General features: G+C 42.2%; 1 protein-coding gene across 2 annotated transcripts in view; it reads right to left on the reverse strand.

Annotated features, from left to right (window-relative positions):
- The window catches only part of kcnq1.2 (potassium voltage-gated channel, KQT-like subfamily, member 1.2), a 166,586-nt gene that overhangs the window by 78,272 nt on the left and 71,162 nt on the right, over positions 1-17,152 (reverse strand). Inside the window, exon 13 of one of the 2 annotated variants that reach the window (XM_079679905.1) lies at positions 15,929-16,064. The exons of the other annotated variant lie outside the window; for it this stretch is intronic. Within the exon in view, the coding sequence (XP_079536031.1) occupies positions 15,968-16,064 (97 nt within the window). The 3' untranslated portion in view covers positions 15,929-15,967. Of the gene's footprint in view, positions 1-15,928; positions 16,065-17,152 lie in introns of those variants that run through there. 2 annotated transcript variants of the gene reach the window in all.

The following is a 17,152-nucleotide window of genomic DNA, read 5'->3' on the forward strand; positions in this document are numbered from 1 at the left end:
AGAGGGACGTTTGGTTCCAGGCTGCTGTTCTGAACAGCTACTGAGGTGTAATTTCAACGAAACAAGGGCCAGCCTGTGCCAGTCTAATCTCTCCTCAAATTATGCACAGGTGGTTTGGTGATAAGGTTAAGAGGTGTATACAGTGTGTGTGCCTTAGCATGTGTGTGTGTCCCCTGGCACCATATCAAGTAAAAAGCTCAGTCCTAAACATATGCATGTGTGTGTGCGCACGCTAACACACAAGGGGGCCTTCAGTGGTCTCTGACCTGTGAGTGAGGGCTAATTAAGTGAAGGGAGATGACAATGAACAAGGGCCTCCCATAGGCCAAGCCATCACTCAGGCCTGCTGTAATGAACACCCATCTACAGGTGTGCTGATCCCTAGACAACTACACACACACACACACACACACACACACACACACACACACACACACACACACACACACACACACATACACACACACACACACACACACACACACACACACACACACACACACACACACACACACACACACACACACAGAGAAATACCTCCTTCAACACATAAGGGTGTACACTCAAACATGCTGCCATATGTAAAGAAGATTATTAATGTGTGCACACATGTGGTAGCAATTACTACTACTATAAGGAGTGTAGACATACAGCACTGTATGTGTGGTGATACTCGACAACACACTGACACACACACACACACACACACACACATTTCAGTGGTGAAGCTGCTCTGTAAGTCCTCCTGTCTTATTTGCTGAGGGCTGTCGCATTTCAGCACTGACATTTCATTAGTGAAGCGGAAGAGTCCACCATCAGTGACAAAAACATCTGTCACCTGGTCCTCTGGACATCAAGCTCCATCAGACAATAATCACACATGACTGGTGTTATAAAGACTTGAAAACAAATCTTGTTGAACAAAAAAAGCCACATTTGAGTTTACGTTCGAGAGACCCTAATGCCCACGTTTTTTTACTTTATATTAGCGAAGTGGTGTCATCTATCATATATGATTTGTTTGACTTGATGAAGGCTCTCAGGAAACGGTAACCAAATCTACCCTATAGACCTTGATGTTTTCTTTTCCCATTTCAATTTAGAGCAATCTGCTGCAAGAATAATGTTACCAAAGCAGCCTTCCATTATGTGAAGGCTTAACTCAAATGTATTTCCCTTAGATTAAGACCAGGTATCCCCTGCTGACTCGCCTTTTCCATTTCAAATGAATGATTAAACTTCACCGTTTCATTTCCTAGAAACGTGCCAGGTTGAGTCCCCACGGCTACGCCCGAAGCACAACTTCTGCCTGCATTTTATGGTCTCAATTAACGGAGCCTAATTGCCTCTGAAAATAAATAAATAAGGCAGCCAGTGGAGCGCATCCTACAGTTAACGGATTATTTCCTTTGAAAACAATAACAGAATGTTCTAGTTTGTTCCCTGGGGGACAGTTAAAATTCTCTGACTCAGTATTTCTAAAAGATGGGTTATAAGTCCTTCCTCCTTGAGTCCTCCAGAGCTGTGTGTCAAACAAATGATATAGAAATGAAATCAAGTGGAATGAGCGCTAATTTCTTTTCTGAAAACGTAGCATTTTCCCATGTCACAGTAGTCATCCATAAAATCAAACGTGGAAAAACATTACTGAAATCTGAAAGTCTTTCCAACTTGACTTTGAAGCTCACACAATCCCTATTGGCGCAATCACTACTCCGCATGTAATGAGAAAGGCCTCCAGCCAAAACAAAGAACATGCTTTTTTCCTTCCCGGGTCTTTCTAGTAATGTGACGACAGGAAATTAGTCTTGACATCAAAGTCGTAGGAAGTGACTTTCTTCCCCTCTTCTGTGTGGAGTCGTCCAGTATACCTGACAGACAATGTGAACACACGCACGCACGTACATGTACAAATACACCACCAAGACATTTTGTTTCCGCCCTCTCACATAAACCCACTACTATGATATCACCCGATGGTGTAATGGCAGGTTGGGGGCCACAAACACCTCGAGATTATTCAGAGAGCTGGGAGAAGAGCCACTGGAAGTTTTTATATGGTGGGAGACTTTGCATTTTGTGGGGGAGGCTTGTCCTGCGGTGGAATACAAATATTTAGCCTGCCCCTGGTATAAAATGAAAATTACACAGTAGGACAGGAATACCTGTGTAGCAGGTGATCGCCTGCCTGGCTCCATCCACCAGGACGTAAATATAGTAATTACCCACAAGTCTCATGGGCACAAAGAGGAGTCAGTTAAGGAGTCTTATTGGTTGTTACTGGACAATGACTCATGAGTAAAAATAAACTGACTGTTGGTGACATAACCAATCAGAGAGTCCATGAGAATGTTTCTCTGAGATTTAGGGTAGACGTAAATATTTGTTGCTCTGTGATATCGAGCAGTGGATTTATTTGAGTGGGAGACACAACAGCCAAGAGTCAGGTCAACAATACTGCTCAGCGTTTCCCACAGATCTGAAATATACTTGGGGGGTGGTGGTCGCGGAGTTGGGGGTTGAGGTGACGTGCCTTTGTGACGTGCAACAACATTAACCTTGCTATTGGTCGCTTGTTAGCAGACCCTTCACGCCATGGCAGAGCGAACAGGTACAGGCAGGGCCCATAATGATAGCCATATAGTTTAAATCTACTACCCACAAATACACATATGGACATGGGTTACTATTTAAAAAAAATGGTAAATGTATTTAGGAACCTATCCATGTGATTTTAAGTGGGGGTGGACCTCAAATCCTTTGGGGGGTCCGGGGGCATGCTCCCCCGGTAAGATTTATTTATTTTGGAGTTAAATGCATCAATCTGGTGCATTTTGAGGAGAAAATAAATAGATCTATGGAAACACCTATATGAAACAAAACTGTATACATTTCAATAATCATAAAATCATGGCCATAACCAATAACATACCATTTCCAATATGAAAAAACACTGAAACTTGTTTATTTATTTATTTTTTGGTTCATTTAGTTGTGAGTGTGTCTGTGCTCCTGAATCAGCCTCTCCTGTCTCCCTCCTCTCCCCCCTCTCCCCCCTTCTCCTCTTTGAGGCAGCAGCAAAGACTAGTTTTAGCTCTCAACAAGTTTTAAAAGTGTATCTTGCCTTTTTTCAACTAGTTAACTTTTATTTTATTTTATTGATGCATATTTTACTAATCATTACACCCTTAAATGGAAATATGTGTTTACATAAATGGTGACCAAACTGTTTGAGATCCATTGAGAACTTAGACTAAGTTAACTAAACACTCAGAGAGTCCTTTACCTCACCTGAGCTGAGGTTATCTCGAGCTTGAATGACACACAGAGACCAATCAAGGGCTTTGATTTATGATCTGTATGACAGTGGCCATGTCGGCAGGCCACATCATGTAGACAGCCAGTCACCCTGTGTGAGGCAGGCCACTTAACAGGCCAGGCCATCGGGAAACCCCCTGGTCCTCCCGATGGCCAGTCCGGGACTGGGTACAGGAGGCGTAGAGCGAGGCATCATTGTCCACAAGTTAATCGATCGCAGATGGCGTCGTGGTAGCGGACGAATAAAATATATATATTAAAAGAACTTTTAAAAAAACTAAATGGGTCGCCAAATATACCTGGTCGGCCGTTAATATACATGGGCGGCCCGTCCAAGTATAGTCTATGTGTGGGAAACCCTGCTGCTTCAAAAAAGTTCACACTCCAAGAAGAAAGCGTGAGTGTGTTTGTATCAGTGAAAGTGAAAGGGGGAGGGGCTGCATAAGTTCACTTTTACAATTTTCAGGCAAACCCCATGACGCTTTTCGACATTCTCATGCATTCTGCTGTCAGTTAATACAACCTAGCTGTAACCAGTGAGGAACAAAAGCCTCATGCCATGCAGACACAAACACCTCCAATGTTCACATACAGCAGTCTGTGTACAGTGACCAGTGTGAACTGTGCTAGTGAACGACACACACAGAGAAACAAAGAAAGAGACTTGGAGAGAAGTTTAGAAAAAAAGAGTGAAAGTAATTACAGAACAAGGAGTTATGAATTGACAGAAACAAGACAACAGAGGCAGGGAAGAAGAGGGAGAGTGCCCCCTACAGAGAGGACAGAAAACGCTAACTGCACTGTGACCTTGACACTGAGTGAAAGAGGCAGAGGGAAAAAAAGTTTAGAAAAAAAGGCAAAAAGAGCCCTGCATCCTGTGTCTGATGCAACAACAGATGGATATTACTGTATCAACATGAGGTACATAAATAGAAGTTTGTAGTGCTGACATGCAACATCAAATAGTATTGTTTTATTCAGATTAAATGATGAGCAATTTGACATGGAAGAATGTAACGACTCAAGAAAAGGCACTTTCTTCTCCCTTTCTTTCATGTTTCAGTCTTTATGTGTCATTGTGTGATAGAGAGAGACTGTCTCCTTGTCTCCACATGTGTCTTCTCCTCATCTGTGCGTTTGTGTATTTATGCGACTTATGTGCAGAGCTCGCTGTGAGCGTGTGTCAGGTTGGGGGAGTGTTTCAATGGATTTTCCAGAGGCCTACAATAGCAGTGCCATGTGTGAGAGGTTCTTTCCCTTGTATATTGGCCATGACACCCTCCCTCCCTCCCTCGCTGCACAGCATGGCAGCCAGCAGCACCTGCTGCACCATAAACACACCTGCAACGCAGTAAAACCATGGAAACACCATGCATGGAAAACTTCACAATAGAACACAATACAACATAATGTAGACGACCACACGCATGCACAAAGCATGCACACACACCGTGCTTTAGCCACATTTAGTCTGTGCAGCATACTTAGTAGTAGCATTCTTTCCCTCATGAATATAATCAAAATGAAATACATTCAAACAAAAAGGAGATCTCGACATAAAAAATGAAGTGGAAATGATCAGCTAGACATCTGCTGCAGCCTACAGTAGACTACCCTGCAGAGAAAAGTAACTTTGTTTTGGTTTTCAATGACTGAAACAACACATCTGCTCAGAAATTATATGTGTAGCCTGCATTTGGTCAACACACAGCAGTGCTGCACAGCTTTCCTGCCGCCAGCAGAAATGTTGACCTCAGAGTTTTCTTTATTCTTGACTGTAGTTTTTGGGCTGGCATTCATCCTCATGCAGGACTGTTCTATTTCAATGGAGTTGGAACGGCTTTTGAAAGCAGCTCATTTCCTTTTTCTCTTCCCTGGATGTTTTTACATCAGTCAATGAAGACACAAATCCAGTCTTGTCAGACCTGGAGGAGAACAACAAGAGCGCATACGGCCAAAAATAAGTTTGGAGGTGTAAAAAGTTGTATAAGCTTGTCTGACAGCATACTTTTGTGACACTCATCCTCAGGGCTCTTGCCAAAAATGTGTAAAAAGCACATTCCATGCTTACATTCTTTTACATTTATGTAACGAAAGAACCAACAACATTATAAGAACACTCAAAAATAGGATTCCGTAATATAACTGAAAACTGGTACTTTCCTATCCTAATAGATTTGTTGAATAACCTCATAAAGTGAACTTGAATGCATGCTCGTCTAACTACCTACAGTAAGATACTCCAAACAGCTCAGAGTATCAGTGTTTTGCTGAAATATGTTAGCCACATCCTATTGGCTTATTTCGAGAATTTTTGTAGCACCCATAGCGAGCTGTCAATAAAGACAATGAGTATATGATAAAGTGCATCTCAGTGTAACAAGGCCTTGAGAGGACAACCAACCGTTCTGCCCTCCCTCACTGCAACGTGACTAAATAGCTTGTAAACCGCACCCAAACTTTGACAGCTTTGCGTATGAACACACATGTGCCTCGTAACCATTTAACCTAAATGAAAGAATGGAAGAAAAACAAAGAGGAGAAGAAGTAATCCCACAGCTGCTCTGTTTTGGGATGAGTTTTTGGTTCTAGGATAGTTTCTTGGATCGATGGTAATGGTCTGATTCATTTTGGATGTTTATTTGAATTTGTCACACTGACGGGAGGGTGACAGGTGCTGAAAGATGGTCCAAGTGTGGAAACTGAATGATGGTTTGCAGATGATGGCTTCTTTTTCCAGAACCCCTAGCAACTGGACCGAGCCCAGTTGGCTGACTGAAGGCAGTAAGGGGAGTGTTTCTCTCACTCACAGTTAATTTCTGCCTCTCCTTTTCCCGCTCTCTATATCCATCTCGTTTTTTTCTCTCCTTCTTCCTTCCCCCTCCACACCCCCCTAGATTCCCGCTTCAATTTCTTTGGAAGCGCCTAATGGGAGCTGGAAAGGAAAGGAAAACAAAGGGGGAAAAAAGGCTCCAAAACATCAGGGCTTTGGCTGAAGTAATCTGATACAATCTGGTGTCAGTGATAAATACTGTAGGGATAACTTCTGTCATGTGTTTCTTTCACCAAGGAGAGAGGAGGACAATATATCCCCACCCTTTACGTGTAATGTGTACCATAACAGTGTGTCTTCAGTTTAATGCAAGGATACATGTCAGCGTGAGTGTGTGTGTGTATGTGTGTGTGTGTGTGTGTGTGTGTGTGTGTGTGTGTGTGTGTGTGTGTGTGTGTGTGTGTGTGTGTGTGTGTGTGTGTGTGTGTGTGTGTGTGTGTGTGTGTGTGTGGATGTGATGTCTTCCAAAAGCTCTGCAGGTCATCCATTAAGACCAGTCAGTCAGCCAGTCGGTAATTATGAGCTGTGTTGTCACTAGTCGGCCTGAAGGTCATTCATCACTTAACAAGCCCACAAGAAAGGGACAGAGGAGCTCCTACTTTGCCAAATACACACACACACACACACACACACACACACACACACACACACACACACACACACACACACACACACACACACACACACACACACACACACACACACACACACACACACACACACACACACACTATGTCCACTAAATGAACAAGGCACCAGGAAGTTTGGTAAAGGAAGAAAGGCAACTTGAGATGTATGCATGGATATGAAATGAGAGACACTCTAAAATATATACACACACACACACACACACACACACACACACACACACACACACACACACACACACACACACACACACACACACACACACACACACACACACACACACACACACACACACACACACACACACAGTAATAATTCAGTACATAAGAACACTTCCTAATTCAGATTTCCTCCCTCTCTTAAGTGCACTGACATGATTAAGGCTTCTGTCACATCCTTGTGTTTTTATTGTACATGTTACAGTATTTGCCACATGATAATAAAAAAAAATGCTTTTAACAGGGCCCTCATCAGTGGGGTGAGTGGGTGCAGAGAACAGTATTAATATCAGATATCACCACACTGCTCAGGGCCTCTTTTTATGATAATGCATCACACATGATAGCACATTTCTGCTTCAAATACAATTAAATGGTTTCATTTGCCTAACAGTCAAGCCCTTGCCGCCCTGTCAAAAGTTACAAACCCAACGAGAGAATAAAAAAGATTTGCAGCTGGGTCTGAAAGAAGGATACCTGGATTTGTTTGACCTCTCATAGGAAAAAACACACATGCATGAGGGCGTATCTGTTTGCTGAATGAGTGCACGGCAGCAGAAAGGCTTTATGTTCAGGCCTACGACCCTTTTAACCTGTAGTTAAGAAAGCTTTTACAGTATCAACTGAATCTTCCCCATGGACCGAATCTATCAGAGCTACAATTCAAGGCAAAACACCTCTATTCACTTCCTTTTCATTGCGGTTGATTGTGATTCTTTGGCACACACTGAACATAATATCAGTTTGAACGTTCCCTCTGCGTGACTGGGGCTGGTGGGAGCTGAGATCTGAACCGAATATCACAAGTCCCTGATTTAATCTCATAATAGTCAGCTTTAATGTCCAAATGCAAGACATATGTGGCTCCACTTTGGTTCGCTCACTTGGGCCACGTACTACAATCTCCCAGGGCAAGACCCAGGAAGGGGAATTTGCATTGGAACTGAAGCGTTCGTGCTAGTTTAGTTTGATGCTAATTAGCCGAGACATTATAAGCACCCTTCGGTTAGTAGATGGGGAAGCACTGTTATAGAAGATGAGCATTTGCAGAAATCAGAAATGCTTGACAATGTGATAACAAACATTGACAAGGAAATGAAAAACCCAAAGATTTAGGATTTTGCATCAAAATAGTTCTGATAAAAATAAACACAGCGGATACAAACATTACTCGAGTGTTATTTTGGTATTCATCCAACTGAACTCTGAACTGCTCCAAAACCAACACAGACCGCCATTGCGTTACTCCACTTTGTCCACACACACACACACACACACACACACACACACACACACACACACACACACACACACACACACACACACACACACACACACACACACACACACACACACACACACACACACACACACACACACACACACACACACACACACACACAGCAGCTCTGTAGCAGTGGGAGTGTTGTGACTGAGATAGGGGGAACAGGGATTTGTTTAAAGCAACACACCCAGGGGAGCCTCAGCTGATATGGACAGTGATATGGATCCCTCTCTCTCGTCTGTTGCTATGGGGCCAACTGAGTAATAAACACTCCCGTTGTCACATCCCCTGCTGAGACCATTTTTCACATCTTAATTTCCACACAACAGCAACGCCTCATTCCTCTGTCCTTCCCTTGAAGTTATCTCACATGCAACTGTGCATATATGTCAGATAAATAAACAAAAATGGTTTACATACATTAGCTTAGTTGCTTTTAAAGGGGTTAACAACACGTTATATCTTTGTTTATGCAATATCTTCAATGAAAATAACTGTGGTATCCAATGTATGTTTACCACATTCTAAAAAAATCATATTATAAGATAAATGCAATGTAATGTAAACAAGTAATAAGAGACCTACATGGTAACTTGTTATCAAACTAAGAAGAATGAGGCATTGAAACATACAGCCTTTCTGTCAAGGGCAGACTAAAAGTCTTATTGTGTGCATGCCTTCATCCCTACCAGCCTGTAATTGTCTTTTCTTCTGGTTTAACCAAAATAAGCATTACATAAATTGCAGATTATCCAAAATGAAACTACACATGTGCTAGCCAAGTCAGAAAGGAAAGCCCACATTTCTGCCTTTCTTTGAACAGACTTTAGGATCTTTCACTTGACAGATTAGCACCTGCTTATATTTCTGTCAGTCTTCCCTTTTCCAGAACCATCTGTTCCTGTGATATTGGCATGTTGGTTGATTATGAGGCCATGGTTTCATGCATGTTCATACTTCATCAAATCAGACCACCTTGCAACTGGGTTTCATACGGTGCTTTATCTTTAATGCTGTTTAATACATGCCCTTTAGTTTGCAATGTTAATTAAGGTTGATTTAATTTTCATGCACTCCCATTATCATGTTGTGTAATATATTGTAGGAGCACACTGTGACATCTTTCCATTTTGTGTGGATGTAATCTAAGTTGATGTGTGCTCAAACCCAAAAGAAATAGGTCAATGTAAAAAAAGATCATGTGCCGTGTCACAGAGTAACACGGTCGGTGTGTCATAGCCTCTTCGCAGAGGGGATTATCCAGTGATAACAATCTGGCACGGTTGCAGCCAGCACCCATCCCCTTGACCTAACTGCGTGGTTTTGTGCAGCGTGTGACCGGATGGATTCCTTTCTGTCCCCACAACAGGAATGGGTATGGGAATGAGGAGGGGAAGTGGGGATTTCAGCTCCACATCCACCTCTTCCACCTCAGTGGCTGTGGGAGAGTTATTGTAGCTACTAACTGAAGCAGCTATCAGCTCTGGATGGAACTGGTTAGGGATTGTCTGCAATCACAATGGAAACACTGGTGGAATTATTGACAGCGTAGATACTACTGACAAGGGAAATTATAACAATAATAATAATAATAAAGATTATTTAGAGGCAAAATAATGCTGCAGATGCCAAGTTTGTCAAGTTTTAAGCAATTTCAATGGAAGCTGTACATGGGTGATTACAATTGGGAAAATAAAAAACCATTCAACTCAATTAAAAAGCTCAACTTTAGTGTTTGTGTGCTTACAAAACCAAATTATTCAACTTCCAGTGAGAATTTAATCTGGGATTCCTTCACACTGTAAAATCTAAGTAATTAATTTGAAAGAAAACGTTTTTTTTCGCCGTGATAAATTAATCAGTGTGTGTGGAGTTCACGTATAGATCACGAGTACCTTTCTTAAGACCGACTTTTTCAAAAACAGGGCAGACAATCAACAAACTTGTGAGTCAGACTTGGGTTAAAATAAACCTTCCTGTTTGTAATTTGAAGGTGGATGACACAGCATCAAAGAAGGACTAAGTTAGAAAATATGACATATTGAAATTTGGGTTGCTGACATCAAAACACCTTCAAGAGTAACTGTCCTACATTAAAGTATTTAAAACTGATTATCCATCTACTAAAAAAGCACCAAAACACATCACAGTCTATTTAATTAACTCACCATCAAAGACAGGGCAAGACCTGAGAAAACCGTTACCATACTAATTCCATTATGAGCACATACTCCTTAGAGAGGAGGCATATCCTGAATTAAGCTTCACACACACACACACACACACACACACACACACACACACACACACACACACACACACACACACACACACACACACACACACACACACACACACACACACACACACACACACACACACACACACACACACACACACACACACACACACACACACACACACACACACACACACACACACACACACACACACACACACACACACACACTGGAGTGGGCAGCCTGCCTGTCACTCCACTGAATTGGAGAAAGGACATTCATAAAGGATCTGGTCTTATGACGAACAGGAGTGCTTTGAACTGGCAGCCAAGAGCCACTGGCTGCACTTCCTGCCTCTGTGCATGTGTTTTGTTAGGTGCTTTTTCTAATTATACTTTGTGTGAACCTCTGTAGTACATTGTGTAGTGCATGTGTGTTTTTGTGCAAGTGTACCAACGAGTGTGTGCATTCTTTTTTTGTAGGAGGGTTAACATGAGGCTCTCAGGGCCCTCCAATGTCAGTGTGTCTGAGTGGAAGAGGCCAGCACAGTGGGACCATGGCACCACTAAACTGTGCGAGTGTGTGTGTGTGTGTGTGTGTGTGTGTGTGTGTGTGTGTGTGTTTTTTGTCTATGAACAATAGTGATGCAGTTTGGATAGGTCAATTTGGAATATTGAATCATCCATCTTTGCTCATTATTGTCAGGCTCGCCAAAACCCAGGTGTGCATTACCTCCAGGTTATGAACTTCTTTTTGAAATAAAAAAATGTAAAATAATCTGTATTGGCTTGAACAGAAACATAAATAAAAACATACTTACTATGTACACTGACACTGAGACCCTGGCAAATAAGTGGATCATACATGTGGGAGTATTTAAAGAAAGTACAATTTAAAAGACAATCAAGAATTATTATGTTAAGAATAATGTTGAATCTAACAAATGAGAGCAGGGAGAAATACCGTTAACAATAAATCAACAGAGCAACTGCACACCTGCATACTTTCATAGCTGAGTAACTGTGTAACATACAGAGAGTTTGTACCGGGGGAGAGGAAGCCCCTACAACATAAGGATGGAGTGGATCTTAGTCAGCATCATCATGGCCTGCAGCTTCAACCAACCAGGAACCTGCATCTCTGAAAGACAACACACACAAGCCCTGGCAGAGGCCCTGGGGCATCCCGACAGCCTGATATACTGTGTGTATCACTTCATGGGTCAAAGCACCCCTGTGTCTGTGACAGTGAGCATGTGTGTGTTTCAGCTCATCTCCTTTCCTGTCCATTTAAAGACTGGAGAGAGTACTTCTACAAGCTGTGGACTGGCAGTTGGGAAAATATAAAAGTTTGCATTAGAAAAAGAACGTAATGACGATTGTTGAATAACATTTGCATCATATTGCTTTATCTTGGTCACTGTTTAAACAACTGTACGCTGAAACACATTGACATTTTTTTTCGGAAATTACAAACTGCTGCGCATATGAAGAACATACAATGGCAGTGATTTACATGTCAAACGCTTGTACAATGAGTTCCCTCTGAGCAGATGGGGCCAATATGGGCTGTCACAGTATCACAGCACCAACAGTTCGTGACATGGGCGATGTGCCTTTTGAGCATTAACATCATTTGTGTATACTGTACTTGTGTGTGGTCTGATCATGTGTTGTCAGTGTGTGTGTGTGTGTGTGTGTGTGTGTGTGTGTGTGTGTGTGTGTGTGGTGATCACAGGACACCTGCAGTCACTACAATATGATCCGACCCCTTGTTGGGGCCCTGGTGGGTGTATGAGTGTGTTTGCATGTGAGTGCACGTATGCTCATTTTTAACAGATGTTCCCCGTCTATCTGTCCATCTCATCAGGTTGTGAGGCAGCAAAAATGTGCTGGTTTCAACTCATCCCCAGTTGGGTTGTTATGCTGCGGCCTGTTGCTGTTACTGTAAGTCAGCTTTAGCTAAAGTAAACAGAAGTGCCCTGTCCTGCCTCCAGGATTCATAGCCCGGGGCCTGAGGGAATGAAAAGAGTCTATCACACAACTGCAGCTGCCTATGTGTTGCAATAAAGTGTGTGTACCAATGCTTTAAAGAACTGTAATAACGTTTTAGTACGTTGGCTCATTAATGTAAGCATATGTTGAACAAATGGAATGCATTGTTGATGCATATTTTTCACATTTAGTGTAAGAAAGAATACTTTTAGTTTTGCACCTTTGAGTTAAATGTTGCAAGGTCATACTGTGCACTAAAACATAATTAATTGTTAAAACTATGAACACACATAACATGAACACACATGCTCATAACATGTGATTTTCCAGAGTCACGCCATCCCACCAAAAGGCTTTTCTGACCTTGTGTGCTGTCTTAGCATCACAATCGTAGCCTAGAGGTTAAAGAGGCGGGCTTATGATAGGTCTGTGGTTAAAATCCAAAGAAAGGGCATTATTTGGATGGGGGAAAGTGAAAGAGTAACACTTTCCCTCCTTTAGGCAAGGTGCTTTGCCCACAGTAAAGCACAGTGGCAGAAAGTGTAACTGCTGTGGTTGTATTGGGCAGAAGTGTGGTGAATGAATGAGAAGAGCACCTGTTCCCAGTAAAAGCGCGATGGGTAGAGGTTTTAAAAATGAAAAACAACACTTTCTAAAGACCAACCCTTTAATTAAAAATAAAACTAGCACCAAGCAACAAGTGTGTCCCAAACTGGCTATAGGCCTACAGTAGTTACATTTCCTTTCTTTCTTTTTTTCCCCATCTAACTAATGCAACCAGAGCCTCAATCAAAGAGGCTTTGATATATTATTAATGAGGATCGTGACTCACGTGGGTCACTGTCTCTGGCTCCCAGCTGTTTGTGCGTGCTTGTGTGTGTGCTTGTGTGTGTGTGTGTGTGTGTGTGTGTGTGTGTGTGTGTGTGTGTGTGCGTGTGTGTGTGCGTGTGTGTGTGTGTGTGTGTGTGTGTGTGTGTGTGTGTGTGTGTGTGTGTGTGTGTGTGTGTGTGTGTGTGTGTGTGTGTGTGTGTGTGTGTGTGTGTGTGTGTGTGTGTGTGTGTGTGTGTGTGTGTGTGTGTGTGTGTGTGTGTGTGTGTGTGTGTGTGTGTGTAAGAATGTGTGCCTATTCTGGCTGGTACTATTCGCCTCCCTGTTTTCCTCCCTTCCAAAAGATTAATCACCCAGATGTTTCCTTGTTTTGCTGTTGGCTCTTTCTCACATTATATATCAAACAGAAACATCTCTCTCTCTCTCTCTCTCTCTCTCTCTCTCTCTCTCTCTCTCTCTCTCTCTCTCTCTCTCTCTCTCTCTCTCTCTCTCTCTCTCTCTCTCTCTCTCTCTCTCTCTCTCTCTCTCTCTCTCTCTCTCTCTCTCTCTCTCTCTCTCTCTCGCTTAACCTTCCTCCCTCACCCATAAGGCAATGTGTTTTTTGTTAATGGGCATGTAGTGAGTGGGGGCGGACCGGCAAGAGCAGGATTTATTTTCCACTTGCAGTTTGATTTCAAACAGACAGTTATAATTAAATTACAATGCATTTGGGAAGATGTGTCCTTTTGGAGTGCAGAGCAGTAAAACAGCTTGACTTCCTTACTGTATGCGCCTCTTCTGCAAAAACAAGCCCTAATTTCAAGTATCTGGTTCACAGGTGTCTGAACATGTGTATTGACTGGCTGTCAAGGGGAAGATAATGGCTTTGGCAGATGAAGCATGAATCGCTGTTGCACACATACACACACACACTTGGAACATTGCTCCCACATTGACAATGGCTGGTTCTTTGCAGAAAGGCATTCTTAACACCAGTCAAAGATGATATGAGGACTCTGAATTACCCACATACTGTATATGTCCATACAGCAGTCTATGTGTGAATCACAATTGCACACTTCCTGTTTATTTTGTGTAGCAGCTGCCGACCAACATGAATAACTTTGGGATAAGCAAGGAAACACTGTCCCTGGTAAATAGTAAGAGAGACATTCTAGCAATCAATTGACATTTTGGGGAAACAAAAGATTTGCTCAGGCCTACTGTTTTCTGTGCAGGTCATTCTGATCTCATGTGTGGACCTGCAAACTGCACCAATTTTATAATTCCATGTGTGCAGAAATGGATTTCATCAACCATGTAGCTCCTGGTTGATGATTGGCTTATAAAAGGACATGTGCTGAACAATGTAGCATGCAGCCAATGTGAAAACTTTAACAGACATCATGTACACGTTTCCCCTTGATTTGTTAACTTCATGCCGGGCCGTCCTATGCGCATGAGAACGCAAGAACAAGAGCATAAAGAGAGACTTGAATGTGTATTAAATGTACCAAGGGTTTGGTACTCTAAATCTGTTGTTCCCTAATCTTAAATGTACATAAATCCACATTTTTATTATAATCCTTAAACCAAGTATATTTTGTGTATGTGTGAACATATGAATGTAAAAAAAGTCACTTGAAAATAAGTGTCCATAATGTCTATATACATATATTATTAGTATTATTATTATTATTAATTTGCCAAGTACATGTGTACATATGTATATATTTATATATAGTATTTTCATTTTCAAAAATGATAGTTGAAACTGCTATTGACATGTGCAGAAAATGACCCTATATCTAGTTTCCTATATACTATATATATATATGCATTTATTTTTTTCTTGCCCTAACTTTCTTTTTCTTTTTCACTTTTTTTTATCCTTTGTACTCCTTAATTTTATACGTTTTTGACGCAATAATGCCAATGTTATATTAGGATCATTCACGGGAGGGCTACTTCCCATAAGCTATGCTTCAGCCCTCTAGCTTCTACTCATTGTGTTCATCTTTGTGTGTGCAGAATGAATTATACTTCTTTTTTTTTGATGAATTTAGTAGAATAAAATAATAATACAAATTAAATTAAAAGTCTGAACACCAAAACTGCCTTTTGAAACAGTGGATAGAGAAAGTCAAATGTAGCTGAAATGTCCTCATGTTTTGGAGCCAAAACTCAATTCGGTCGACACAAAGATAGATGTACAACAGCCCACAAATGCACACAGGTAAAACTCAATCCTGTAATGTGATCCTGACCCCTTGACACGCAGGCCACCCTGTAACACTAGCCAAATCTGTGGCCGCACAGCACTATACACACACACACACACACACACACACACACACACACACACACACACACACACACACACACACACACACACACACACACACACACACACACACACACACACACACACACACACACACACACACACACACACACACACACACACACACACACACACACACACACACACAAACACACACACACACACACACACACACACACACACACACACACACACACACACACACACACCATCTCTGCTTGTTGGCTCGCAGCATATGCAGGCTGGTGCTGTGAAGGGAACAGGCTCCTCTCCTATACAGCTACCGGCCATATGGTGGCCAGGGGCTTGCCTTGGTAATTGATGGTATCTGTCGGTCTGTCCATGGAGAGGGGCCCTGGGGCCCCGAGATGGCCGACCTAAAACATACAGAGATCCAGCATTGGTGGGGTGGGTTAGTGAGGAGGGGGAGATGCTAGTGTTTCAGCCCTCCTCTCCTATTCATCCATTCATCTATACAAAGAGTTAACTCCCCCAACTCCCACACTGCACACTACAATTGTACTCGGCCTTGCTGATAAAGGCCCTTCTCTCTCTCTGGCTCTGGCTGGTTGGTCCAGACCCCTGTCTGTGGGTTAGGGTGAGGGGCTTCAAAGCCCCCTGGCCTGGGTCTGGTCCGGCTGCCTGGTTCTGCCCCTCGCACCCACCCTCGCCGCTCTGCTGCTGCTGAGTTAACCCCCCGAATAAGCTCTTTGATTGGGGCACAGCCAGCCAGATGGCACCCACTGGATGGGGATCACTGGGTAATGCCAGATTGAGACTGGGAGAAAGATACGGAATTGGCAAGGCTTCATGGGAGTCAGGGCACTACACTAGTTTACACCCTTTGACTTATCGACCATTGGATCACTGGATCGCTTCACCTTGAGTTTCCTGCTAATGCATCTATTTCGAAATGCAAAAAGCAAAAAAAAACGTTTCAACCAGAGATGCATCGGAAAGGAGAAGTCTAAGGAGATGCAGATATGTATTATATTTTTAATATGATAATGATTTTATGAAATTGTTAAAGACTATAGGCAAGGCCATGTAAATGCCTCAGCAATTGTGAGGTTACTGTATGCTACATTTCAGTCCATGCATCCCTCTGTGTGGTTGTCGGTATTATATATAAGGTATTTCTGATCATTTACATGATGTTCACATAAGAGATTACAAATATCATGTAATATAGTATATATTGTACATGAAGTTACTATCGGTAACAAAGCAAGCTTACACAAATACACAGAACGAGTTCAGATAGGATCTAAAGCAAATGCAAGATGGAGAAAATGTGGGCAGCTTATTAACGTATGTGTGTCTTTTCCATTTAGCTCCTATTCTCTATTTATACAAATCTATTATTACATCAGTGTTCATCATGAAAGGGTGAGGTCTGTAATAATCAACAGCAGCCAGAATATAAAACCAGGAGTCAATAGGAAAAAAAAAGTCACACCCAGAT

Source organism: Notothenia rossii (assembly GCF_949606895.1).
Source record: "Notothenia rossii genome assembly, chromosome: 5".
NCBI classification, from domain to species: domain Eukaryota; kingdom Metazoa; phylum Chordata; class Actinopteri; order Perciformes; family Nototheniidae; genus Notothenia; species Notothenia rossii.